The 27,713-nt window shown below is 42.3% G+C and overlaps 1 protein-coding gene across 12 annotated transcripts; it reads left to right on the top strand.

The window, feature by feature from the left end:
* The first annotated feature begins 721 nt into the window (after window positions 1-721).
* On the top strand, window positions 722-27,407 carry LOC104585781 (putative calcium-binding protein At1g02270). 12 transcript variants are annotated; one of them, XM_088896210.1, is made up of 12 exons: window positions 722-909; window positions 1,030-1,138; window positions 1,412-1,573; window positions 1,799-1,903; window positions 2,014-2,119; window positions 3,652-3,872; window positions 3,986-4,062; window positions 4,157-4,271; window positions 4,376-4,501; window positions 11,433-11,543; window positions 11,630-11,737; window positions 26,030-27,407. In XM_088896210.1, the coding sequence occupies exons 2-12, from the start codon at window positions 1,136-1,138 to the stop codon at window positions 26,267-26,269; spliced, it is 1,374 nt and encodes a 457-aa protein (XP_088752336.1). In that variant the 5' UTR covers window positions 722-909; window positions 1,030-1,135; the 3' UTR covers window positions 26,270-27,407. The 12 variants fall into 12 exon arrangements, 11 of the variants coding, with proteins under 11 accessions (XP_088752336.1, XP_088752334.1, XP_088752333.1 ...); XM_088896207.1 differs by lacking the exon at window positions 1,030-1,138 and having other exon boundaries at window positions 764-909; window positions 26,030-26,280; window positions 26,990-27,407; XM_088896205.1 differs by lacking the exon at window positions 1,030-1,138 and having other exon boundaries at window positions 764-909; window positions 26,030-26,280; window positions 26,805-27,407.
* Window positions 27,408-27,713: the final 306 nt, after the last annotated feature.

Genomic DNA, 27,713 nt, shown 5'->3' with positions numbered 1-27,713 from the left:
ATATATTTAATATAATATATATACACATATATTTATTATAATTGGGGTTGGGAGGGGTGTGGACTTCACTCCCCATCCCCAATCAGGTATTCCTATTAATCCCTTTCCCACCCTGTCCCCGCTAAGGCAATCTTCATCCCCATCCCCGCTCCCTCGGACCCTGGGTACTCTCCGGTCGTGTAGTAGTAGCACCATAGTTTTAAATCCAATTCCGTGCATTGCACGGGCCCGCTAGTATATAATATAGTGGCTGTTTGGTATTATTGTCGTTTCTTGGAGCAACGACGCCACAATAGCGCTATATAGGAAAAAATGGTGCTCCAAGAAACAACCATCTGTTTGGAACAGTTTTTTCCATAGAAAACAGTGCTCCAAGCCACACCTTGGAAATCGGGAAGGCATGGCTTGGAGCAACGCCAAATTTGACGTTTCCTGGAAATGTAGCTCATTCCAACAAGGTAATGATGTGGCATTGGATAATGGGTAAAAGTACAAAAACGTTTCCAATAATTCCAAAAACAGGCGGCAAGGATTCCAAAAACATGTGCAGCAAGGCTCCAATGAAACGTCCTAGCATGTGCAGCAAGGATTCCAAAAACAAAAAAAAGGCACCGTTGATCCTTGCACATTGGTTGGTAATTGGCGGTTCAGATTTGCTACTAACCGAAACAACCATCTCCTATTGTACAGTCACAACTCACAAGTGGTCTCCGTCCGGCCGTTCCCACTCAATGCACCTTGGCCCGGGTCTCTCTCTCCTTTTTATTTTCTCCTCCCATCATCCATCTTTCTCGTCACCATCTCATTGTTGACAAATGCGCATCTCTTTCTTCTGTTCTCTCAAAAATGGAAATCTCTCGACGGACAATAAAGAGCGGTTTTAATCACACAAAAATCATGTTTATCAATGTAATGCAATACAGTTCCTTTTTTTGGTTTTGTTTTTTTGTTTTTTTTTTTGTTTTTTTCTCATTTGTTTTGGGGAGGGGTGTATTTGAAAAATCTCAATTCCGGAACCATCATTTGCAGATTCTCCATTTCATCCCGTCCCCTAACCATTTCCTCCCTTTCCTTCTTTCTAACAACAGCCAGCTGCATCCGCAACAACAACAACAACAACAGTAACAAGGTTTAGATGGTAAATGATCCTCTTGTTTCCTTTCTCTTCCGTTCAACAACAACAACAATCTTCCCGTTTATTCGTTTTTTGCTTCCTTCGTTTTTGTAGATTTCCATGAATGCTGGTATTTTACTTCTTTTATTTCAAATAACCTCTCTAATGCCTCTGTTTTAATTCTTTAGTTCATTCTTTTCTGTGCTTATCTATTTACTGGAACTTCAGGATTAGTTTTTCCTCTCTACCTGACATTGTTACTTCACTCTTCTCCCCTTTTCTTGGTAAAAAAAAAAGGGACTGGCTTCTAATTTTGCGAAAAGCAGTTCGATTGGATACGACAACAAGCTTAAAGGAAGGATTTCAAGAATCAGTAGCCATGCGTCCATGACTGACCCCTGCATTTCCTGCACCACTTTCAATATCCTTGCCCCCATCTACAAGCGACTCGACAAGGAGGTACGCATATCTTTTTATTTTTCTTATTTAATAAATTTAAAGGAGGTAAAATCGTAAAAGGAAGGAAGAGGAAGAAGGGTGTCTCTATTAATCTCTGTTTTTCTATTTTTCTTCGAAATTTGCAACTTTTGGCTGAATCTTCTTCTTTTCTTTTTCGTTTGTATGCATTTCCTTTTCTACAAATTGTTGCTCGACTCCTTTTATTTATTCGTAAAAAAAGCACAGAATCAGAACCGTCGTGAAAGCGAGCACAGAGCATACTGGCTTAGCAGAAACCAGAGCATATTGGATTGGTTGTTGTACGAGAGATCTTCCATTATTTGTCTTCAGGTTGCAATTGGCCTTTTGTTTTTGTGCCTTTTCTGTCTTCAATACTCTTTTCCTCGAGTTCATCAAGTTGTCTTAAGTTGGTGGTTCTGGTTATTTGATCTGCATCATAGGAGCTCTGGGTTGGAAATGAAGAACTCGTGCACTTATATGAGAAGAGTCTCGGTGATGCTGGTTATATCAATTTTAAACTTGCTCGAACGAACAACCGTGGTGATGGTATTCCCTTAGCTTTTCTATTTCCATTTTGCATGGGATATTTGGATCGTTAATCTGAGCCTCTTTGTTTGTTATGCTCTTACATATAGCACTGAAATTTTGAGGGTTAAAATTGTGAGACAATGGAGTAGGCACAGGGGGTTTAGGGTTTTGAAGATTGATGGTGACAATGGAAATCTGGAAATGTTTCTTCTGGAACTTAGATGTACTTTGAGAAATCTGCAACAGGACGGTGAGAGATCATTCTCAAGTGTGAGACTTGATTCTCGCTGAGCTGAGTTAGTTCAGTGGAGGGAATACTGAGAATGACTCTGTCTAAGCTGGTTGATGGTCTGAATATCTGACCTATTTCTACCTTCCTTTTTAGTGGTATTCATGGCCGGCTCTGAACCTCTGCGCCCCCACAGAGGGCACCCCACTAATGCCTCACATGCCCATCTCAGCATTGGGAACATCTCCGAAATTGTCAGTGGGAGATGTTCCCAACACACGGCTGTGGGGCGCAGATGTGAATTTGGTCTGAACTCGGAAGGAGATCTGCTTCCATCAGGGCAAACCTGTGCCCACACTGTTCTAACAGCTTTTCTCAACCTTGCATTGGGAATATCTCCCCATGAAATACATAAGTACAGAGATATTCTCAATGCAAGACAGTAAAGGCTGCTCGAACGGACTGAAGCCAAATTCACTTGGAAGAGCCCCTGACATTTATTTGTTTGTTTAGTTATGTCATGTCAGATTGTCAACTTTATTTATCACAAAAGGTACCATGTGGGTTGCAGTTCAAGTTCTCACCTTTCCCGCACCTACACATGTGTTACTTATGTGTTCTATCATTTTACACTGTTAATTACTGTCTTTGACACGGTTTTTTTTGGCAAGAGATTTTGTCTTTGACACTTGAAGTGTGAAACAAACAGTGCAACTAGTATTCCTAAACTTCGTCCTCGTTTGGCTTTTGCGTTTTCGTCTTTTTTGGTTTGTTTGGGAAAAGATCTACCCGCTGAAAGATGCAGCCCTGACTATTTTCGAGAAGCTCTAAATGGAGTTTTTTGACTCATTCCGTCTTGTCTTTGTGCAGAAAGATGTACCTCCAACCAAGCGACCTGTGGCTGCCAAGATCTTTATGTAAAAGCCCACTATGTCTTTTGGCTGTCACCTGTCGGATCTTTCAAAAAACTTGCCAAACGACACTTTCATCTTTCCACTTCTTCTATTTGACTATAGACTTTCACAAGTCTATGCTCTTAGACAAGTACACAGGGGGTTGTAAGTCCTTCAGTGTACCAATCCCACTATCCTTGAGAGATCTCCTGAAAATGCATTGGCATTGGTAGTTTCTTTCACAACTGGTCAATCTGTATCCAGTGTTGAGGAAGGATGAAACTTTCAACTTGAATCCCATAAGAAACAACCCAAACAATATTGGCTTCTGTTGGCCTCAAACCTATCAGCCTTATTCCTTCTATAGTTCTATTACCAATGCTCGGTATTGGATTGGTTTATAAGATGTTTCTATGCGTATTCTGCAGGCCTACTGACTGCCGTACATAAGGACAACTTTAGGGTTCTAGACTATCGACAGTTGCTCTTTAATGACTTCGGAGACCGTGTTGCTCAGCTGTTACATGTTGAATCAGTTTTTCCCTTTTCTCAAAGTTGGAGTGGCAATATTCAGCAAGAAATCCTCATTGTGAATACCCATTTGCTATTTCCTCATGATTCTAGCCTGTCAGTTGTAAGATTGGATCAGGTATTTGACATTTACATAGATGTCGTTGTACTTAACTTTCTTTTTGTTTAGGTTTTCTGAAGTTCATAGAATTAACTACTTCTAGCTGATATTATATATACATTGTGAAATAGGTGTACAAAATTCTGCAATATGTGGAATCATATCAGAAAGAAAGCAATCTTAACTCCATGCCCATTATACTCTGTGGGTTAGTACTTGAATGCTTTTAATTTGAGAGCTATATAGCATATTATGGGACCTTTTTTATGCTTTTACTATTTTTAATTGATTAATTTTTGTAGTGATTGGAATGGAAGCAAGCGTGGACATGTCTACAAGTTCCTTAGGTCCCAGGGTTTTGTATCATCTTACGATACTGCTCATCAGTACACAGACAATGACATGGATGCACATAAGGTCATTGTTTTCAGCTTTATATTGAAACTATACTATAGAATTTTGCAGAAATTTTGTGCCAATGTTCTTTAACAATGCATATCACGTTTATATTCTTCCTTCAGTGGGTTAGCCACCGCAATCATCGGGGTAACATCTGTGCTGTAGATTTTATATGGCTTCTTAATCCTAATACGCATCGGAAACCATTAAAGACAAGTTGGAGTGAAGCAGTTTTTGGTATTATCAAGGTAAGCAATTTATTTTATTATGTTTATTGTTTATTTACAATATCTCTGTTGCTTTATATGCTTATTTGATTTTTTGTGTATCATAAACATTTAAATTGGCATTCCATACATTTCTCAATTAATACACTTTTATATCTTCTTCTAAGAAAAAAAAGGTTGAAATTTGCTTTTTAAATAATAGTTGCTTGTATGAGGAAAATTGGCTTTTTGTGTTTTTATGTTTGTGGGACCTAATGAAAAACACCAAATTCATGAGTTCATTGTTCCATTTGCGATGGTGAGGTTTGCGTTTTTCATTCTTACAACATAGCCCAGAAATAGTGTTCCCAATATTTGTTTTACATTCTTGCAATGGTGAGGCTGCCTTGAGAAAGGTTTGCGATGTCTCGTAGATCTTTTTCCAGGTTCCATCCGGGTGGAAATAGGAGATGGGAGGCCGGGAATTGGTCTCGGAGAGGTGGGGCTGATGCGAGAACCAGATCTAAAGTATCTTATAGTAAGGTGACGGCGGCAGGTGCTTGGCCGGGTTATGGTACTGCGGAGGTGAGAAAGTGGGAAAATAAGTTAGTGGTGATCACAGAAAGTCAAGCGGTGAAAGCAAGAAGGGATTTTCTGCTTTCTGCGGCAGTGTTTGGTGGGGAGATTCAGATGAGGGGTGGAAGCCAGAGAGGTGGAAGCATGGGCGGCTAGAACATGGAGGGAGGTGTGGGGTGTGAAGGTGAAGAAGATGACAAATGACTTATTTTTGTTCATTTGTCCTTCAAGTACTGAGGCGGAATGGATCTTGTGCCAAGGGCTGTGGCAGATGGACAAAAACCCTCTTCTTCGGATTCCATTTGGATTAGGGCTTTTGGTCTCCCACTCCTCCTATGGTGCCCTAACGTTATCAAAGCAATTGGAGATGTTTGTGGGGGCTTCATTGAAACAGACGACTCCCCTTCAGAAATCGCTACCTGTGAATGGGTTAGAATGAAGGTCCGTAGAGGGGAAAGTATTCCGAATAGGGTGGAGGTGGTGGCTGGTGAGTCCTTGTTTTCGGTGCAAATATGGCCCGAGCTTCTTCCGACGGTGAGTAGATGGAAAGGGGGAGCAGTGGGGGTTGAAGTTCAGTAGATTTAGGGGAAGGTGAACGTGGACAATGCAAAATCCATATTGGTGGAGGATGTGGACGAGTCTCCTTAGTTGCAGACTCCCTGTATGGAAACCCACGCTACTTTCGGCTTGCCTAAGCGCTTTTTGGCGACCAGAGATGGAGAAGAAGAGGAAAGGGCGCGCTGTATGCTGAAGCGTCCGATCACGGATGAGATGAAGGGTCAGAATGGGCCCTCTAGATATAGCCCTGAGGTTGGAATTCAAATTTCTGAAAAAGGGATGTGTGGGCGGGCGCTGGATTTAAAAGAATTAAAAGAATTAATCAAGGAGTGCATGAGAGAGTTAAATGTGGTCACCACAGAGGAGTATGCACTGAACTTTGGTAACTTGTGTCAGAGCACGGTCTTCGAGTCCTGTTCGGGTTCGGAGGCTTTATTAGAAGGGCAGGAAGGTTTTTTAGAAACTTAGAAATTCCAACTAAGTCACTCACATCTGGGTAGGGGCCAGTCACGGGGGTCAAATAACAGGTCTGGGCCTAAGTGAGCCCTGGTCCCTTTACCGAAGAAAAGAGGTGGTTAGCCCTGGGTTCGGAAAGCCCATTAGTAGTACTGGTTCTCAAGCCGTTGAATGTAGGCGCATGCAAAATTCGCAGGGGGTGGAGCAGTTCGGCAGGGCGGTGATCACGACAGGCCTGACCAGTCTCCCAGGCCTTCGTGTTCTTGTCGGCAAGTGAGGTCATGCCAGGATTCACAGGAATTGATTGTGGTGAGAATGGAAGAAAATATTGTGGAAGCCGTGCCTTTAGTGATGGTAGACTCTACTGATTCGATGGAGGAGAGGGGAGAGGAGTGTTTTCAGAGAAGTGGAGAGGAAGGGAGGGAGAAAGCAGGTGGTTCCTGGAAGTTTAATGGGAGTGCTGTTCAGCTAGATGACTTCAGAGGTAACACTCCCAACCTGATTCTTCAAGGTGGATTGCAACATGATAATCCGTCTTCAACCTGGGTAACTTCGAAATTGCTAGGTTTAGGTAAATTACTTAGGGGTTTCGATGGAGGGGTTGGAGGAGGAAACTATCAAGTTTTTGGAGGGGATTGAGCATAGGGTTCTGTTAGAGAGAGGGAAGAGTGCGACGAGGAAAGGGGGAGCGAATTCGAAAAGGAACAGGGAATTGATGAGGTTAATTTGGGGGTTGAACAATAGGGCAGGGTGCAGTGAGGGGATGGCGAGATGAGGGAAGAAGTGTTGAGGTCAGGTTGGGAGTTGCTTGTCTGTTATTGCTGTTTTGTTATAGTTCAGCTGAATTTGAAAATTCTTTTGTGGAATGTTAGGGGTTTGTGTTCGGGAAGAAGGAGAGTTGCGGTTTGTGCTTCTTTGAAGAAGTCGGGTTCGAAGGTTGTCTTGTTGCAGGAAACCAAATTGGATTTTATGGATGCTGCTATGGTCAGAAGTATTTGGGGAGAGGGTGATGTCAGATGGAAAGCAAAAATGGCTGTGGGTAGTGCAGGAGGCTTGGTGACTCTTTGGGACCCATCTTTCTGCAGTCTTGTTTCTGTTCAGATTGGCAATTTCTCAATTTCATTGGTGCTGAAATTTACAAATGATGAGGTCTGTACTCTGTCAGGTAACAAATGTTTATGGCCCTACAGATAGAAGTCGTCGGAATGAATTTTGGGAGGAATTGGCAGGGGTGAGAGCTAATTTGTCCATTCCTTGGGTGATTGGAGGTGACTTTAATGTCTGTCTTTATGCTGATGATAAGAATACAAGGTGTAGGAGATCTAGAGAAATGCTCCAGTTTGCAGACTTTATTAACAGTTTCGAGTTGCTGGATCTTCCTCTTCAGGGCAGTCGGTTCACATGGACAAATAATCAAGATTCCCCTACTTTGGTGAGATTTGATAGATTCTTGGTTTCTCAAAGTTGGGAGAATCTGTTTCCCGATTTCAGACAGGTTTCTCTCCCTAGACCTGTTTCTGACCATTGTCCAATTCAGTTGATTTGTGGCTTTCGAGACAATGTCAAAGCCCCGTTTAAGATGGAGAATTGCTGGTTCAAAGAGGCAAACCTATCCCAAATTTTGAAGGATGTGTGGAGTGGGCTGCAAGTGGAAGGTACGGCTTCATTTATTTTGGCAAGAAAACTTGGAGCAGTTAAAGAGAAATTAAAAATCTGGAGGAAGGAATTCTCCTTGAAGTCAGAAATTGAAAAGAGCGGCCTGTTGAGTATCATTGAGGAAGTGGATTCAGCTGAAGAGGTTGGCCCTATTTCTGAGGAAAGTAGGATTAAGAGATCCCAAGCTAAGCAAAGATATGACAAATTGGCAGTGGAGGAGGAAATCAAGTGGAGACAGAGGGCTAAAGTGAGGTGGCTGAAAGAGGGGGACAGAAATACCCAATTTTTTCATAAAATGGCTAATGCCAGGTTGAGGGTATCTTCTATTTCTAAGCTGGAATGGGAAGACAAGATTGGGAGCTCTGATGCGGATATAAAGAGGGTGGCAATAAGTTTTTATAAGCATCTCTATACAGAATCTTGGGCTTGTAGACCCTTTCCTAGAAACCTTCCTTTTAAACAGCTAAGTGGAGAGCAAAAGTTTATTGAAAGGCCTTTTTCGGAGGAGGAAATTAAATCGGCCATTTTCTTGTTGGCGGTTGATAAATCGCCTGGCCCGGATGGCCTTACTAATTTGTTCTACATCAAATGCTGGGATACGGTTAAGCAAGACATATTGAATGTGTTTCAGGATTTCCATGAGAATGCCTCCCTCCAGAGAAGTTTGAATGCTACCTTCATCACTCTTATCCCTAAAATTGAAGGGGCGGTTAATGTGAGAGATTTCAGGCCGATTAGCCTCCTTCACAGTTTTTATAAGATTTTGGCTATAGTCCTAGCTGAGAGAATGAAAGGAGTGATTGAAAGTGTCATCTCTAACAATCAAAGTGCCTTTGTTCCTGGTAAACAGATGCTTGATTCAGTCCTCATTGCTAATGAATTAATTCACTCAAGAAGAAGAGAGGGAGTTCCAGGTTTAATTTGCAAGTTGGACATTGAGAAGGCGTATGATCATGTTAACTAGAGGTGTATTGACTCAGTCCTGCACCATATGAATTTTGGGCAGAAGTGGAGGAATTGGATTAAAGTTTGTACTTCCTCTCCTAAGTTCTCAGTGTTGATCAATGGCCAATCGGCAGGTTTTTTTGATAGTTCTAGGGTGCTGAGGCAGGGGGACCCTCTGTCTCCTTTGCTTTTCATATGTGTAATGGAAATTCTGACCCTGTTTTGTAAAAGGACAACTGATGATGGGAGTTGGGAAGGCTTTTCTATCTGCCTGGGGGGTGAAAAGGTTAATATTCTCCAGTTTGCTAATGATACATTGTGCTTCTTGGATGCTTCTCCATCCCAAATGAATCTCATTCTTAGTATTTTAATATGGTTTGAAGTGGTGTCTAGTCCGAAGGTGAACTTGAACAAAAGCTCTATCATACCAGTGGGGCCGGTTGACAATTTAGAGGAATGTGCTGAGGTCTTGGCATGTAAGATTGATTATTTTCCTGTGAAGTATTTGGGTCTCCCTTTGGGGGCTAACTGGCTCTCTTCCTCGATCTGGGATCCTGTCATTGAGAGAATGGAGAGAAAGCTAGCATCTTGGAAGGCAAAGTACCTTTCTTTTGGTGGAAGGGTAACCTTGATCAAAAGTACACTCTCAAATCTTCCAACTTAATTTTTATCCCTTATCCCTATCCTGGTTGGTGTGGCTAAAAGGTTGGAACAACTTCAGAGAAATTTCCTTTGGAGAGGTTGGGAGGAGGACAATAAGGTCCATCTAGTTAATTGGGACCAAGTTTGTCTTCCTAAAGCGGAAGGCGGTCTAGGAATCAGGAAATTGAAGAATTTTAATTCTGCTCTATTATGCAAATGGATTTGGAGGTTCTCAGTTGAAAGGAATGCGTGGTGGAGATCTCTCATTGCTGAAAAATATGGGGTTGATTGGGGAAATTGGAGAACGAGAGATCCCCCTCCAAATTGGGGCAACTCTCTCTGGAAAGGAATTATGAGGTACTTTCCTATCTTTGGGGAAGGGATTTCAGTGTGTGTGGGCAAAGGAGATAGAACAAAATTCTGGAACGACAAATGGTGTTTAGACAACCCCCTTGCTAGTTCCTTCCCTCACCTTTTCAGATGTGCAGCCAATCAGGAGGCTACTGTGGCTGATTACTTATCATTGAATGAGAATTCAGTGTCTTGGTCCCTTCTCTCAAGGAGGAATTTGTATGATTGGGAATTGGATGACTTCTTGGAGCTGATGTCTCTGCTTCTTGTTCAGAAGATTGATGTGCTGGGGGAGGATTTGTGGTGCTGGAAATGGAAGCCAGATGGGGTGTTTTCTATGAAATCCATGGCTGATAAGTTAGATAATGTGGGAGGTTCTGAGTTCCCTGCTGGGCAGATTTGGAACCCTCTGATCCCTTCAAAAGCCAACTTTCTGGTCTGGACGATGGCCCTTGATAAATGTCTTTCCAGGCCTAACTTATTGAGAAGGGGTATTCCAATTCTGGATTCAAGTTGTGTGCTTTGTGGGGCCACTGAAGAATCTACAGAGCACCTTTGTCTTCATTGTCCATTTTCTCTTCAGATTTGGCTGCATTTTCTTAAAGCTCTGGGTGCTAACTGGGTTTTGCCGAGATCAGTTAAGGATCACTTGTGTTCCTGGAAGCTGAAAGGTCTTATTAAGAGAGGGAAGCTAATGTGGAAGACAATTCCAGCTGCAATCCTGTGGTCCATTTGGGCTGAAAGGAACAGTAGAATCTTTTGTAGTAGGTATAAGGATGTTGATCATGTAATTCAGAGAGCTGTGGGCAAGTTGATCTCTTGGATTTCCACATCTGGGGAATTTAGAGATCTTAGTATGTCTGTTTTGTTTCAGTCTTGCTCCTGCTGGAGGTTGTAATTTTGGTTGCTTTTCAGACTGCCTTCTTGGGTCTGAATTGCAGCCTTCTTTCGCTTATGATGAGTAAACTTACATTACCTAAATAAGGTGCATGTCAAAAGGACATAAGCATATCAAATTGCAGGAAATTGTTAGCTACTGTATCTCTGTCTAGTTATGTTTGTCTTCTGTTATAAAATCTGAGGATCTGAATGCACTGAGGCAGATAGATGGGGAAGACAAAAAAAGTAAGAGATATATTAGTGCAGTTTATTTTTATTGTTGACTAAGCCTTTTTTTTTCTTTATTTTTTTTTTGTTTTCACATGGAGGAAAAAAAAAGAAACAGCTCTAAGAAGAACAAATGGGAATAGTAATAGAAATTATAATAGACTAATGTTCAATCAATAGGTGAAATGTTTGCTGTAAATTGAAGATAAAGCCTAATGGAGTTGCCAAGGGATGGACTGATCACCTTTAAATGTTTGGAGTCAACAACAAACACATCAACAAGTAACACTTTAAATCATTCATTAATTTTCAAAACAGTTTACAATGAACATGAAACAAGATAATTGTCTTCCTAACAAATGTTTTCTGATAGGTTATCTTCCTAATAATTCAGATGTAAATAAATGTAAGGGATTCTCTGAAATCTCTATCAAACCCTTGATTTTGATATAACTTTGATTGATATGAATGAGATAATCTATAAAATCAATAAGTTGGTTGTGGTTATAGTAGATCAATGGATAAGCATGCTTATACAGAGGCAACAGCAAATTTCCGACTACCTGTTTATGCAACATACACCATTCTGTCTTCTTGATTTAGAATTCTATGAATCCGTTGCATGTAACTATAAGCCAGCCCTGTTTTGATCTTGTTTTTCTTTCTTCTATGTTTTGGTCAGTATCAACTTTGTAAAGCTTCTCTCACAGAGAACGATGCATTTGCCCTTCTGAAGGCTGACAACAAGGGAGATTACATTACCTACTCAGGTTTTTATGACGCACTCCGACAGGTATACCATATCCACTGAATCAAGATTAACAGATTCAGGTTTCGTATTACTATATATTGACCCATTGATGTTCTGTCATGTTACAGCTGGGTTTAACTGGCCATGCCCATGGACTAAGCGTGCAAGAGACAAAGGACCTTTGGATCCAGGCAGACATGGATGAAAATGGCATTGTTGATTATGAAGAATTTAAGGTAAAGTCTGTTCCAAGACTTTGTTCAAGTCTCAACTGGTTTACAAGTTGACCTTTTTCTATTGTTACCTTGGTAAGTGGCACAAGTGTCATATTGTTTTCAAAACCATATATAATTTGCAATTCAAATTGTATGATTCATACTGAATCACATACAAATTGTATGCGAAAAACCACTTTTTTGAAGAAGTTGCATATTTGTGTCAAATTGTAGATTCAAATCATAAATCACAATTTATGCTAAATAGTAATTTCAAGATGAAAATACTTTTTATCATTCTTTTTTCAGAATTCATTTTATCATTAAGGGACATTTATGCTATTTTATACAAATCTTAACTGAAATGGGATTGGCAGCCCTATTCATAAATCAATTAAGTGAAGCTTGAAGCCTTTTTTTTATCAGTAAGCTTGGAGCTTCTTTTCCCTTTGGTGAAATAGGGGATCCACCCCATCTTTCTATTTCTTCCATTAGGTCTCTATGCATGAATGGAATGACTCTGTTGGGACCCAAACACTCCCTCCGAACCCAACTATAGGAGTAGAGCAGGCCACCACCGAGCAGCATTTCACTAGAAGACAGAGAGGCTAGCGTGACACGCGGCAGAGCCTCCCAGAGTTAGTTACATTGCCACCAGAAGATATTCTCTCCATGATTGCATACATGTAGGCCAGCTATATAAGGCCCTAATCATGTAATAAGTGGCGTGAATGAATATCCCTTTCATCTCTTTCTCTGAGTCATTTTCTTCCTACCTTTCCCCTTTCCCTCCCATCTTCTGTTTCAGGAGGTTAAGCCACCCTCGAAGGGGCTTTCGAGGTGAGCGGTAACTCATCAGATTGGTATCAGAGCCAATCTATCCAAATCCTAGGCTTCACGATGCCACAGACACGTTCCACTACCGTGGATGAAAGGATCGACCAGCTTGAGGTTGGATTTCACCAGTTGTTGAACGAACTTAAGGAACTCAAAGTGGTCGTCTCCACCTTCGTCTCTTAGCAACAGTCCGGCGAGACCAGTCATCTAGCAGGAGTGGAAGCCTCTGCTTCCAGTAGCCAAACAATAGGGGATTACCCCACCGGAAAAGTTACTAAGATCAACCTTCCCAACTATTCCGGTGGAGATCCCATTCCTTGGATCTTTCGAGCAGAAAGATATTTCGAATACCACGAAACTCTCGCACACCAACGCGTCTCCATTGCCTCCATTCATCTAGAAGGAGACACGATTCTATGGCTCTAGTGGTATCGCCGGAATCATCCCCAGGTAACTTGGGCGGAGTTCACCGAAGCTTTGTGCATCCGCTTTGGGCCGATGGCGTTCGTGGACTACGACGACCTGATCACCCGGTTGAAGTAGTCTGGAACGGTAGCAGAGTACCAGCTCGAGTTCGAGCGGATGGTGACCAGGGTACACGGCTGGCCGAAGAAAGCCTTAGTAGGATGTTTTGTGGGAGGTCTCAGAGAGGATATCCATCTGGAGGTGAGGGCTCTCCGTCCGACGACTGTCATGGCTGCGATGGGATTGGCTCGCCTGCAAGAAGAAAGAATCGACAACCTTCGTAGAGCTAGCAAATCGACCTACCCAAATTTGAGGACTCCTCCACGGGTCAATCAGCAACCCATGAAACTGGCTGGGATCATCAGAAGCCCATATTGCCCCGACCCACTATGCCCTTCAAACGTCTCTCATGGGCTGAGATGCAAACCCGACACGAGAAAGGCCTTTGTTATAATTGTGATGATAAGTTTGGACCGGGCCATAAATGTCGGGTCCAGCGGGTGTTTCTCCTACAGATAGAGGAAGAGCCGGAAGAGACAGACCCAGAGCACTTAAATGACTGTGAATTGATTCCAGACAGACCAGAACCTGACGGGGCTGAGATTTCCTTACACGCCCTCATGGGCCTCAACTCTCTTCAGTCCATGCGCGTAGAAGGAAGATTGGTGGGTCGGACCGTGATGATTTTGATTGACAGTGACTCTACCCTGAATTTCATCACTTGTCGTTTGGCTAAGCAGCTAGGTATGACCATACAACCCACTCCTCTCTTTTCAATCCATGTGGGCAATGGGAGTCAGATGTCGTGTAATGGTGTATGTAAGAAGGAAAAAATCCTCATACAGGGCCATAATTTTGTGGTGGATCTCCACCCATTGGATTTCTCGGGGACTGATATTATTTTGGGGGTTCATTGGTTGCGTGGCCTAGGCCCTGCTCTATGTGATTGGGGCCAAAATGACAATGGATTTTCACCAGGATGGCCAGTCTTGTCATTTACAAGGGGTGCGGCCCCCTAGTCCACAAAGTGACACTTTAGCCTCCATGATACGGGCCTCCAAGGATGCTGGCCAACCCATATTTATGCAATTAGGCATTCGCTCCACAGTCTCAATTCTGGACAACCAAGACTGTGTTCACCCCACAATCCCAATACATGGCCTTACGATCGATACACGATCAGTTTGGTGATGTATTCAAAGAGCCGAACCAATTACCTCCACCCTGGGCTCGTGATCATCAGATACCTTTCTTATCCGGTTCTAATTCGGCTAATGTGAGGCCATATAGATACCCTTACTTTCAGAAGCTAGAAATTGAGAAGGCAGTGAGAGAACTATTGGAAAGAAGAGCATATACAGACCAACACCAGCCCTTTTTCATCTCTTGTACTCTTAGTAAAGAAGGATGGTAGTTGGCGCTTTTGCGTAGATTACCGGGCCTTGAATCATATTACTGTGAAGGTCAAGTTTCCTATACCCCTCATTGACGAACTACTGGATGAATTAGGAGAGGCACGAGTGTTCTCCAAATTAGACCTGCGGTCCGGGTATCATCAGATTCGGGTCCACCAGGCTGACATCCACAAGACGGCCTTTAGGACCCACGATGGCCATTATGAGTTTTTGGTTATGCCTTTTGGACTCACAAACGCCCCCTCCACCTTTTAGGCCCTCATGAATGACATCTTCAGGCCATTTCTAAGGCGATTTATTTTGATGTTTTTCGATGATATTCGAGTGTACAGTAGGGATTGGGACACACATGGAACATCTGAAACTCACCCTCACAACTCTAAAGGGGCACCAATTACATGTCAAAATGACAAAGTGTTCCTTTGGACAAGGACAAATTCAGTACTTAGGCCATGTGGTTGCAGCAAGTCGGGTCATGGCAGACCCAGAAAAGGTAGACGCCATCCAGAAGTGGCCCAAGCCCACTACTGTAAAGGCTCTGCGGGGCTTTCTTGGGCTTACTGGATATTATAGGCGCTTCATTAAGGGGTATGGGCTTATGGCCGACCCTCTAACGCGTCTATTAAAAAAGGATTCCTTCAATTGGACTGATAAAGCCCAATGGGCTTTTGAAGACTTGAAGACAGCAGTTTCCAGCCCTCCAGTCCTCACTCTTCCAGACTTCTCTCAGCCCTTTGAAATAGAATGTGATTCGTCGGGTGTAGGAGTAGGGGCCGTCTTGATGCAGAAAGGGCAGCCCATTGCTTATTTCAGCAAGGTTCCCTTAGTAGTTCACCAAAGTCAGTCCACTTATGTCAAAGAAATGATGGTTGTGGTAATGGCAGTGCAAAAGTGGCGTGCATTACCTATTGGGATGCCAATTTGTTATCAGGATAGACCAACGAAGTTTAAAGTACATAGCAGAGCAAAGGGTGCACACCCCGGAGTAGCAAAAATGGCTTAGTAAACTGATGGGCTTTGACTATCTCATAGAATATAAGCTGGGGCCTGCAAACAGAGTAGCTGATGCTCTGTCACGACTAGAAGAGTTAGCCCATCTGACCTGCTCTTAGCCTAGCTTCCCTTTGTTTGAAGCTATACGGCAAGAAGCCAGGTCTGATCTGCAGTTGCAGGTCATTAGAGATAAGTGGAGGCGAGACCCTTCACAAGTTGCTGATTACCAAGTTGTGGGGCCTGATCTTTTCTTTAGGGGTCAGTTTGTTGTTGCCCAGAATTTGGCCCACAAAGCTGAACTGCTAAGGTTGTTTCGTGACTCCGCCTTGGGAGGGCACTCAGGGGTGCAATGGACCCTAAAGAGGCTCAGTAGCCACTATCATTGGGTAGGAATGCGTAAGGATGTATTACAATATGTATCCGAATGCCAAACCTACCAACAACAGAAATACTCGTCACAGTCTCCCGCTGGCCTTCTACAACCTCTCAAGATTCCAGATCAAGTGTGGGAAGACCTTTCCATGGACTTCATCATGGGTCTTCTTCGTTCAGCAAGAAAGGAGGTTATCATGGTAGTGGTTGACCGTCTCACCAAGTACAACCATTTCTTTGCATTACCTCACCCTTACACCGCAGCAATGGTGGCTGACATCTTCATCCGGGACGTCGCCAAGCTGCATGGAACCCCAAGATCCATTGCCTCAGATCGGGACCCTGCTTTCCTGAGTTCATTTTGGAAGGAATATTTTTGGTTGCAAGGAACCCAACTGCACCCCTCCACGAGTTATCACCCGCAGACTGATGGGCAGACTGAAGTTCTTAATCGTTGCTTGGAAGCCTACCTTAGATGTTTCATAGGGGAAAAGCCTCGACAGTGGGCTCACTGGCTTCCGTGGGCAGAATACTGGTACAATTTGACTTATCAGTCGGCTGCTGGAATGACACCCTTCAAAGCTCTTTATGGCAGAGAACCTCTTCCCATATTACCTTATGAATATGGGTCATCCAAGGTGGCAGAAGTAGAGACCCGTCTACTTGTGAGAGACGAGATTCTTAGATTGCTTAAGTCCAACAGCGAATGAAGGCCCGCTATGACACTCACCATCGCCCGTTAGAATTTCAAGTGTGTGATTTCGTTTACCTTAAGCTCCAACCTTACTGCCAGATCTCAGTAGTAAGACGGGCTTGGCACAAGCTAGCACCTAGGTATTATGGGCCTTATAAGGTTCTGGAGAGAGTGGGCCTTGTTGCTTATCGGTTGGACCTCCCTGCAACCTCAAAGCTTCATCCAGTGTTTCACATCTCACTTCTTAAGAAGGCGGTGGGAAATCATACACCTGTCTCACCCAACTTACCCCAATTCACTGGAGAAGGGGGACATTGACATGGAGCCTATTAGAATTGTGGATTTCCATTGGGTTCGACGAGGTGGTCAGGTTGTGCCAAAAGCTAAGGTAGAATGGGTTGGGCTTCCTTCAGATGATGCCACTTGGGAACCTTATCTTAGGCTGAATGAGAGGTTTCCAAACCTAGACTTTGAGGGCAAGGTCAAGAGATCAACATCACCAACACCACAAATAGGAGATGTAGAACCATTAGCAAGTGTAACTGTCTGAGATGTGGAGGTGCGAGAAAGGGAAGAAAATACATCAGGAGTCCCAGACATATGGTCCGAGGCGCCAGAATCAATGATCCAGGGTGAGGCTTTGGAAGCTAAACAAGTCATACCTGAATGGGCAAGTGTAGCTGTGTTCTGCTGAGATGTTTGAAGGAACTGCTCATATATTGCCCGTGGTACACTCACCATTTCCTGCCCGGAAGCACAAGTGGGTGTGGAGGGGGTTGGTGCAGTTTGCTGGCTTTTAGCAATTGTGCTACTACTTTTAGATGTAACATGGTTAGCCCAAGTGTTAGGTGGACCATGCAAATCATAGCAGAAATTAACTGTGTGCCCCTCTAAGCCACAATGTGTACATTTTCTTTGAGCATTACCCCTTCCTTTTCCACGGCCTCCCCCTGACTCACGACCTCCAGTCCGGCCACTGGCCCGATTAAACATGTGTCCACCACGGTTGCTTGGAGGGCCACTGCTGCCACCACCACTTCTACTTCCACGACTACTCCCTTTAGTCACTACCAAACCAAATCTATCAGAGAAGGAAGAATGTTCCACTGGCTCAATGGATGTCCTCTTAAGACGGGCAAAAACTTCTTCAAGTGAGGGGAGAGCTGATCCCCCCAATATCTGTGCTCTGACAGGCTCATACTCAGCCTTCAAGCCCACAAGAAACCTAGTCACATCAAGTTGTTCACGTTGCTGTTGTTGGATCTGGACATCTAATGTGAGAGGGTGATACACATTTAGCTCATTGCGGATGTTTCTCAAACTTGCATAATACTCTTCTAAGCTTTGACTTTCTTGCTTCAAATTGAAGTACTCTTGGTATAACTGATATACCCTAGTTGTGTTGTCTTGTCCAGAGTACAACTTTTTAGCATGATCCCAGATCTCTTTGTTTGTATCTAGGAACATGAAGTTCACACTAATCTTTGGTTCCATGCTGTTCCAAAGCCATGTCATTATTTGTGCATCATCTTGTTCCCAATCACTGAACCCAGGAGAATCAGAGGAGGTTTCTCTTCCCTCACATGTTTTACTTTTCTCTTGGCCTTCAAGAACACCTCCACAGATTTTTCCCATGGTATATAGTTCTCACCATTCAACTTGATGGATGTCATTTGAACACTTAGATAATCTGAAGAGAGCATGATGCCTGTTTTGTTGTCATTCCCAACTACAGTTGAAGCCATCTCAATTATGTCTCCTCTGAATATACACCACAATCTCACACTTGTCACAAGACTTATCTCACTTACAATACCACCAACCCACTTTCTTCAACTGCACATTACACACTACACTCTAAAGCTGAAATCATTTAGTCAACACATCAAACACTTGGACTGCACACTGTAGGACCATTTACCACCAACACACCACTACTGAAATTACTCAGTCATTTCATCGAACACTTGTTTTGCAAACTCTAGAACTGATTACACACAAGGTCTAGGGGTTCACTTTTAAGCATTTAAAAACATAGATATGCCAGCCACCACAACACAATCAACACCACACCACTGCTGTCGTGGACATCAGCAGTCTACCCCTCTTCTTTCAGCACACATGTGAGCAAGAAAACACAAAAAAAAAAACATGACTGATATGTGTTGTTGGATTGAAGTCTTTGTATGTATGAGTATTCGGCTGATAAGAGTTCTTATTAGCCTATACTTAAGTTTAAGTTGTCCTGTACTGGGCCTAATCCTGTTTAATGTTTTAAGTTGTCTGGGTGTCCCATCACTAATCAGGGGCATTCTAGTAACTTCCTGTATCATTGTACTACACCATAATATAAATAATAGTACTGTTGACTGAGGTGAGAGTTCGACATTCCTGCATCTCTTCTTCTTCTCTTTTCTGCTACTTCGGCTACAGTAATTTAGCTTTCACGGTATCAGAGCATTAGCTTCTTCCTGGTTTCAGCCGGCACACACTCTCTTCTCTTGTTGTCTTTTCATCTTCTCTCTCCCTTTTCTGGGTTGCTGTAGAGAAGACCTAGGGGTGTAAGAGTGAAGCAAGTTCGAACCTAGGGTTTCTCTTGGTTGTGGGACTCAAGGGAAGTAAGACCCAGAAGTAGATGTCCTACTAGGTTATTTCCAGCAAATAGTAGCTATTTGGCTACTAAGAGAGGTCTGTGTAGGACAGACCTAGTTGAGGACTGATTTCAGCAGTCCTAGCACTAGCCGAAAGGGGCTTAGCTACTTCTACAGTTACAGCTTCGGTGCTCCAGCAAGACTCGCACAGACTTAGCTTCTTCTACAGAGCCCACTGTTCACTTGCTACTGTTGCGGCCTCGAACTGTTCACTCACTACTGTACCCGAACTGTTGCAGTTTTTGGTTCAGCCCAAGTGAAGTCTATCTAGTGTTCTACCAGCACTGTGAACACTTCTACCATCATAGCAATGTGGCAAACAGCTCCAAGTTCAGGGTGGTTATCAGTCCGAAACCCCTCACCACTGCTGTGAGATTACCTAGGGAGCTGCCAGCTCCAGATTGTTCAGCACTGTGAACCCTAGTTGAGGACTGATGTCAGCAGTCCTAGTATTGGCCGCAAGGAAGGGCACTCTCTTTACAGTTGCAGTACTCAAAGTTCAAGTGGAGTCTGCATAGCACAATAGTTGAGAACCCTTAGCTTCAGGTCGGTTACCAGCCCAGAACTCCTTGCTTGCTGTTGTAACTGAACTGTTTCAGAACTGTGACAATCTCGGCAAGTCTGAAACTGTGTCGAGTGCTGTCAGAACCTGCTGTGGTCATTTCAGCTAATCAGATCTGCTCCAGAACTGGTTCAGAACCTTCAGAACTGCTTCGGCTAGTCTCAATCAGTGTCACCTACACAGTGGTTGCAGTCAAGATGTCTTCAATACCCAGAGATGTTTCTTCTAGAGATAACAGGCCTGCGGCAAGTGGGAATTTTGTCACCAGCAACAATGATGACAACTCACAAATACACCAACAGTGTCTTCTTCTCCTATGGGACAGGTTGTTGATTCCTCTGGAATTGGTACATTGGGCTTCTCTGCTAGTGAGGTTGAGATCCTTAGTAGGGCATTAGCCCGTCTAAGAAATAATTCTTTTGCTTCTACATCTCTTGCTAGATCAGGTACAGCCTCTGCCTTCAGTGCCACTGGCTCTATTGACTCTACTTCTTGGGTTATTGATTCTGGTGCTACTGACCATATGACACATATGTCTTCCCTATTCTCTTCATATCATTTGTTGTCTGGTCAGGATAAGATGAGAGTTGCTGACGGGTCTTTCTCCACTATCTCTGGAAAGGGAATTGTTGACCTAAGCAAGGACCTCTCTCTTAAATCAGTTTTACATGTTCCCAGTCTTACCTCAAATCTCTTATCTGTTTCAAAACTTACCAAAAATTTGAACTGTAGTATAACCTTTTTTCCTACTCATTGTGTCTTCCAGGACAGATTGACAAGGAGAACGATTGGGTGCGGTCATGAGTATGGAGGCCTCTACTACCTTGATGCAGACATCGGCTCAGCCTTACAAGCATCTGCTGCTAGTAATCCGGAAAGTGTGGAGTCAATAGCTAAGTTGCATCTTTGGCATGCTAGGCTAGGTCATGTGTCTTTCTCCTCATTAGAAATGTTGTTTCCCGAATTGTTTAAGGGCATTCCAAGTCAGAGTCTAACCTGTGAAGTATGTCAAATGTCAAAACAATGTAGAACTGTGTATCCAATTTCCAGCAATGAAATTTGTGCTCCTTTTGATTTGGTTCATTCTGATGTCTGGGGCCCTTCACCCATTGTTTCCTTTGATGGCTTCCGGTACTTTATCAGTTTTATTGACCACTACTCTCGTTGTACATGGATCTACCTGTTAAAAGGACGGGATGAAGTACCACGGATAACCATGGCATTTTGCAAGATGATTGAAACACAGTTTAATAAGAAGATTAAGCAATTCAGGTCAGACAATGCTGCTGAATACTTTGAAAAATCCTTGAACTTATTCCTGGAAGATGCTGGCATACTACATCAGTCATCCTGTGCTTATACTCCTCAGCAGAATGGAGTTGCTGAGCGCAAGAATAGACATCTATTGGAGACAGCTCGAGCCTTACTATTCCAACACAAAGTCCCCAAGCAATACTGGTCTCAAGCTGTACTTTCTGCATCATATCTGATAAACCGGATGCCATCTAAGGTGTTGGGTATGAAAACCCCTTTCTTTGTTTTGTTCCCCACTCTTCCAGACTTTCCCCTTCCTCCTCGGGTCTTTGGCTGTATATGTTTCATACATGTGAAGGATCTAAAGAAGACTAAGCTAGATCCTAAGGCTACAAAGGGAATATTCTTGGGGTACTCTCCTACACAAAGGGTTACAAGTGTTATGACCCTGTCTCCAAGAGAAAGTATGTCACCAGAGATGTGGTGTTCTTTGAGTCTCAACCCTATTTTCAGTCTTCTCAGAATCCTCTTCAGGGGGAGACTAGTGGGATGGAAGAGGATTCTCATTCTCCCTCATTTTTTGTTCCCCTATCTACCTCGGGTCTTCCATCCTCTCCTCCTACTCCTTGTTGTGACATTCCGGGTCAACCCAGTGAGGCTCCCACTGTGCCGGTTACCTCTCCTGATGCTGCAGATGTTCTTGAAGGCTCCAGTAGGCAACAAAAAGAGATACTTACATACAACAGAAGGAAAAGGGGTCCTCAACCTCATGACAGCAACCAGTTGGACTCGGATCAATCTGTCTCTACAATCCAAGGAAAAGGGGTCCTCAACAGAAGGAAAAGGGCTCCAGTAGGCAACAAAAAGAGATACTTACATACAACAGAAGGAAAAGGGGTCCTCAACCTCATGACAGCAACCAGTTGGACTCGGATCAATCTGTCTCTACAATCCAAGGTAATTTCAACTCTCATACTTCTGATTTGGATCTTCCTATTGCTCTCCGTAAGCCTATCCGCTCTTGCACCACCCGACACCCCATTGCTGATTTTGTTTCTTACTCACATTTATCTCCTGCCTATCACTCCTTTGTGTCTCTGCTCTTTCCTCTGTGCGTGTTCCTTCTAGGTACTCAGAGGCTGTGTCTGATCCAAGGTGGAAAGAAGCTATGAATGAAGAGATGAAAGCCCTAATGAAAGCAAGAACTTGGGAATTAGTGGATCTGCCAGAGGGGAAGACCACTGTTGGGTGCAAGTGGGTGTTTACTGTAAAGCACAGGGAGGACGGGTCCATTGAAAGGTACAAGGCCAGACTTGTAGCAAAGGGGTTTACTCAGAAAGAAGGGATTGACTACAAAGAAACCTTTGCCCCGGTAGCAAAGCTCAACACAATTCGGGTTCTATTGTCACTAGCAGCAAATTTTTCATGGGAACTTCATCAACTGGATGTGAAGAATGCCTTCTTAAATGGTGACCTTCATGAAGAGGTATTTATGGAACCTCCACCAGGCTATGACTTTAGTAGAAAGGTGTGCAAATTGAGGAAAGTATTATATGGGTTGAAGCAATCTCCCCGTGCATGGTTTGAGAGGCTCTGTGGGGCCATGAAGAAAGTGGGGTACACTCAGAGTGGTGCAGACCATACCTTGTTCATAAGGAGACAGGATAGCAAACTTACTGCACTCATTGTTTATGTGGATGATATGGTAATTACCGGGAATGACTTGGAAGAGATAAAAAGACTGAAGGAGTTTATAGCTTCTGAATTTGAGATAAAGGACTTGGGTCATTTGAGATATTTTCTTGGGATTGAAGTTGCCAGGTCAAGAGAGGAAATCTACATATGTCAGCGGAAGTATGTTCTTGACCTCCTAGAGGAAACAAGCATGATGGGGTGTAGGCCAGCAGATACTCCAATGGAACAGAACCATGGCCTGCAGGAATCAGTAGGGGAGGACTACTATGATAAAGAGAGATACCAAAAATTGGTAGGGAAGCTGATATACTTATCCCTCACTCGGCCAGATATTGCTTATGCTGTGCATGTTGTCAGTCAATTTATGCACTTTCCAAAGATTCTTCATATGAAAGCAGTTGAAAGGATTCTCAGGTACTTGAAGACTTGCCCAGGGAAGGGAATTCTCTTCAGGAAAAACAATAGAATTGAAATTGAAGCTTACACTGATGCAAATTGGGCTGGGTCTGTTGGAGACAGGAAGTCAACCTCGGGTTACTGTACATTTGTGGGAGGAAACCTGGTCACATGGCGCAGTAAGAAGCAGAATGTAGTGGCTAGATCAAGTGCAGAAGCAGAGTATCGAGCTATGGCCCACGGGGTTGTTGAACTCTTATGGCTCAGAACTCTTCTTAATGAACTTGGCATTAAGGCTGAAGGTCCTCTCAGGCTGTATTGTGACAATAAAGCTGCCATCAACATTGCCAACAATCTTGGGTGAACTCTATGTGCCTTATACTCCATCTGAGATGCAAATTGCGGATGTACTGACTAAAGGGCTGGCAGCAGCAAAGTTTAGGGACATGCTTGGCAAGCTAAACATGATTGATATCCATGCTTAGCTTGAGGGGGAGTGTTGGATTGAAGTCTTTGTATGTATGAGTATTCGGCTGATAAGAGTTCTTATTAGCCTATACTTAAGTTTAAGTTGTCCTATACTGGGCCTTTGTTACTGGGCCTAATCCTGTTTAATGTTTTAAGTTGTCTGGGTGTCCCATCACTAATCAGGGGCATTCTAGTAACTTCCTGTATCATTGTACTACACCATAATATAAATAATAGTACTGTCGACTGAGGTGAGAGTTCGACATTCTTGCATCTCTTCTTCTTCTTCTTCTCTTTTCTGCTACTTCGGCTACAGTAATTTAGCTTTCATGTGTATCAGTTTCACCCAGCACCACAACAACTAACTTTCGATGCACACAAAAAAAATCAGCCTTCACAGTCCATTTCTGAACACACGACAGCAGTGTCCATACCTGTATACGACCAGCCCACTTCGTACACTGAATAGAGGGTCTAGTATACCACTTCAACGACCACCACAGCACCGGCCAGAGGCATTCTCACCTCCAGGCCCTCAAAACGACAACTCCTTTTCAGCCCTTTATCGAGTCTTCAATCAGATCAGCTATAGGATGAAGAAACCTACTGTGAAGCTGGCGGCGAACCTAGGAAGAAGACAGCAGCAAGAAAAAAAACGAACACCAGACCTTAATGCTCTGATACCATGTGAATGAACCCTAGTTGTTTCTAGGTCAAAGTAGAGAAGAAGAAAGAAGAAAGAAAAGAGAAAGAAGAAGAAGAAGGAGAGGAGAAAAGTATTTGGCCAGACTAGAAGAGAGGATGTACAAAAGTACCTCTCCTAGCCGACCCACTTGACTTTTATTCATGAAAAACTTGAGTTACAAGAAAGACAATTTTGTCCCTCATAGAAGATGGGACACATAACTTAAACTCAGATACAATAGACATTTCACTTTCAATAAGATACACCAAAATGACCAAAATACCCCTGACTCGAGCATTCTAACAGTTATTACATGTTTCTACTCTTCATCTTAAATCTTAATCTGAGCTGTTAACTGGTATCTTATTGTTTTTCTCCATCCATGATCTTGCCCAAAAATTTACAATTTTCCGACATAGAATAGATTGTATTTTATGATCTCTAGATTGTAGTGTTATTCTGTTGTTTTTATTTATGCACATGCTGCTTTTATGGTTGAAAAGTTGGCAGAGCACCAAACCATTTAGTGTTTGACTAGCTACCATTTATTTGTACCTTCTATAATCAAGAACCAATTGAAATCATGAGAGTCATTTGGGTGGTTTGGCTAGTTACCTTTGAAGCTAATATATTCAGAATTATTTGGTACGCATCCATCAACTGAAATATAAACATGCTGGAAAGAACAATAAAATAATAAGTAGAAAGTAAAAGCTCGGGGAAAGATCACATAAAATAAGTACTGACCTAAGAATTAGAAACATAACATTGGGTATAGGAATGAAGCAGAAGAAATCATTACATTAATAAGTGGGAAAAGGAAATGAACTTCTCTCAGAATTCCTTTAGAAAAGGGGGAAAAGCATCACACTCTTACTTTTTTCTTATAATGAAAGAGCAGAGAAGAAAATACAAAAGAAAATACCATTGTAGAGGTTCTACCCACAAAAAATTTCTTCTTCTAAGCGCAAGCTTAGCTAACTTATATTGACTACATACACGAATATATAAAAGATGAAGTGTTGGTTTGGGTACAATATATGTTCAAATAAAGCTTATTCCTTCCAGGACTGGTCCATGATAGCTCCATTTATCTTTCCTATAACATCTTCAACCTCCAAACACATGATAACCCCTGAATAACATCCCTGATCTCTGCATCATTGGATCTGGCAACTGCACAAGTTTTACCAGATGCAACAACAATGGATGTGAAGGTTTGTGGTGCTCTGTTCTACACAGATCTCACAGCTGCCTATGTAGTCTGGCTTGAGTCGAATTTGCATGGCAAGCCAAACAACAATCTGTTATGCAAATACACGTGAAAATCCAAAAATGAACACCAATCAACCCCAAATCAAGAAATCCCACAAAAATAATGAAGGCTTTATTTTTTAAATCTTACTTGGTTCCTTTTGTGGAATCTAAAATTTCTTTGGACATGAATTCCTTGCTACTCTTCCTTCAATTTCTGAACAGAACCAAGTGTAGTCGTTGCTTGTTGAATGTTCCTACCAAAAACAGTTGCATAAATAGTAGGAACATAAAATCGAATCAATATTTGAAATAAAATTTGCAGACACCATCATGAGGACAGTTTGACTCCACATAAAAACGTGGATTGTTTTGACTGTTAACCATTCAAAGTTTATTGACGGGTAAAATTGGTAAAAAAATCAGGTTGTTCGACTAAGACAATGACCATTCTCATTTTTATGGTATGGTAATAGATGTTGGCAAGGGACATTTTATTTGTAGTCTCTTTGCACATTTTGTTTTATAGCTTAGGAGTATGAAATTTATTCATAGTTACAATGAAATTGCAGCAGCGAATTTGGGATCCGTATTGGTCAGAGCAGACAGAGGCAAATCTTTATGAGACAGCAAATGATGTTTTGAAAGGATCAGAGGAGCAAACTTATGGTTTCAATGTGAAGAATGCAGCTCTATTTCCTCCTGAAGTAGAGAAAGGATTGTGGCCCGATAACTACTACTTGTCTGATCATGCACGACTTACTGTGGTTTTCTCACCAGTAAGGATGCCATGTTCTCAGCCGATCTGCTAATCGACTACAAGGTGTATGAAGGTGCATTTTTGTAAAGACAGAAAAAAGAAAAAAAGAAAAGAAAAGAAAAGAAAAAAGAAGAAAAAAGAAATAGCTGAGTTGGAAATTTCCCCCTGCATTACAAGCATATTGCCTGGTGGCAATGCCTTAGGCTCAGCTTGGGAAGAGTACAAATACAAATACGTACAGTGCAAAACCTTGTATACGGTATTTCTAAATCTTCTATTTGCATTCTCCATATTTGTATTTGTACTCTTTCCCAAATACAAATAAAGGCTCTGTTTGGAAGGAGTACAAATACAAATATGTAGTGTGCAAAACCTTGTATTTTATATTATTTTGTATGCATTTGTACTATACATTTTTGTATTTGTACTCCTTCCAAACTGAGCCAAAGTGGCAATGCCTTGGGCTTAGTTTGAGAAGAGTGCAAATATAAATAAATACAAATATGTACAAATGCAAAACCATGTATATGTTATTTCTAAACCTTATATTTGCACTGTACATATTAGTAATATAAACGGTTTTGCAGTGTATATATTTGTATTTGCACACATTGGACGCGTCTAGTGGTAGCCTGGTGGGTTGTTTGTATCCAACTGAAATTTGCATACTTGGCGAGATCTCATAGAAAGTCAATTTTGAAAGTGAAGAAAGAATATAGAAATGAGGAATATGTAAACCTGGACCCTGGAATCTTGCAATTTGTTGAAACAGGTTGAGCCAGCCTAAGGTCGGGCTCCAAGAATTGAATGATCAAGCATCACACCCGACCTGAACACAACCAAAGGTTGGAGAGTAGCAGTGCAACTCCAGTTGGGGGTGGGTAATTGCAATATTGCATGTTAGTGCTTGCACACAAGGGATGGCAGATGACATTGTAATTTACTACTTGCTTCTGTAGAGATTTGAATTCAATCCGATCTCTATGCCACTGCCGGCCCAAAATTCCTACTACTGGGCCATCCATCAACTGACGTGACCAAATTCGTGGCCATGTGGCAAATATAATTGATGTGGTCAAACTTGGGCTAAAACAGAGGTTGGTACTTGGTAGGCTGGTAGCTCATTTGAAACCAGTTTATCTTATTAATTGTTAATTAGTTTGTTAAATTATTAACCAACCTTTCTCTTATAAGTTTAAAATAGTCAATTGTCAATGTTCTTTACATTCAATTCCAATACACCCCTAAAATTATTATTAACCAACCTTTCTCTTATAATTATTATGGTTTCATAGGCATTCTGAGTTCAGAATTTAGTGCAAACGAACAGACCCTTTGTTTTAACAGAAAAATTATTGTGGAAGACATACATGAGTGGGTCCTGTGATTGGCTCTGGGTAAGGAAACGTGAATATCATTCATCAGTCAATAAAATCATAATATCCCTGCTGTCGGCCTTACTGGGTGTCCTTAAATCATGATTCAAAATTTGGTCA

The sequence above is a fragment of the Nelumbo nucifera genome, chromosome 1, assembly GCF_055504915.1.
Source record: "Nelumbo nucifera cultivar China Antique chromosome 1, China Antique-T2T, whole genome shotgun sequence".
NCBI lineage: Eukaryota > Viridiplantae > Streptophyta > Magnoliopsida > Proteales > Nelumbonaceae > Nelumbo > Nelumbo nucifera.
The sequence above is the reverse complement of the archived record's forward strand: the minus strand, read 5'-3'. Positions and strand labels throughout refer to the sequence as shown.

Bases quoted from the DNA above. Each gene is read 5' to 3' on its own strand.
- LOC104585781 (XM_088896207.1), top strand. From the start codon at position 847: ATGGAAATCTCTCGACGGACAATAAAGAGCGGTTTTAATCACACAAAA. The intron at 1,574-1,798 runs GTACGCATATCT...AAAAAAGCACAG, and splicing joins ACAAGCGACTCGACAAGGAG to AATCAGAACCGTCGTGAAAG. The intron at 4,502-11,432 runs GTAAGCAATTTA...TGTTTTGGTCAG, and splicing joins CAGTTTTTGGTATTATCAAG to TATCAACTTTGTAAAGCTTC.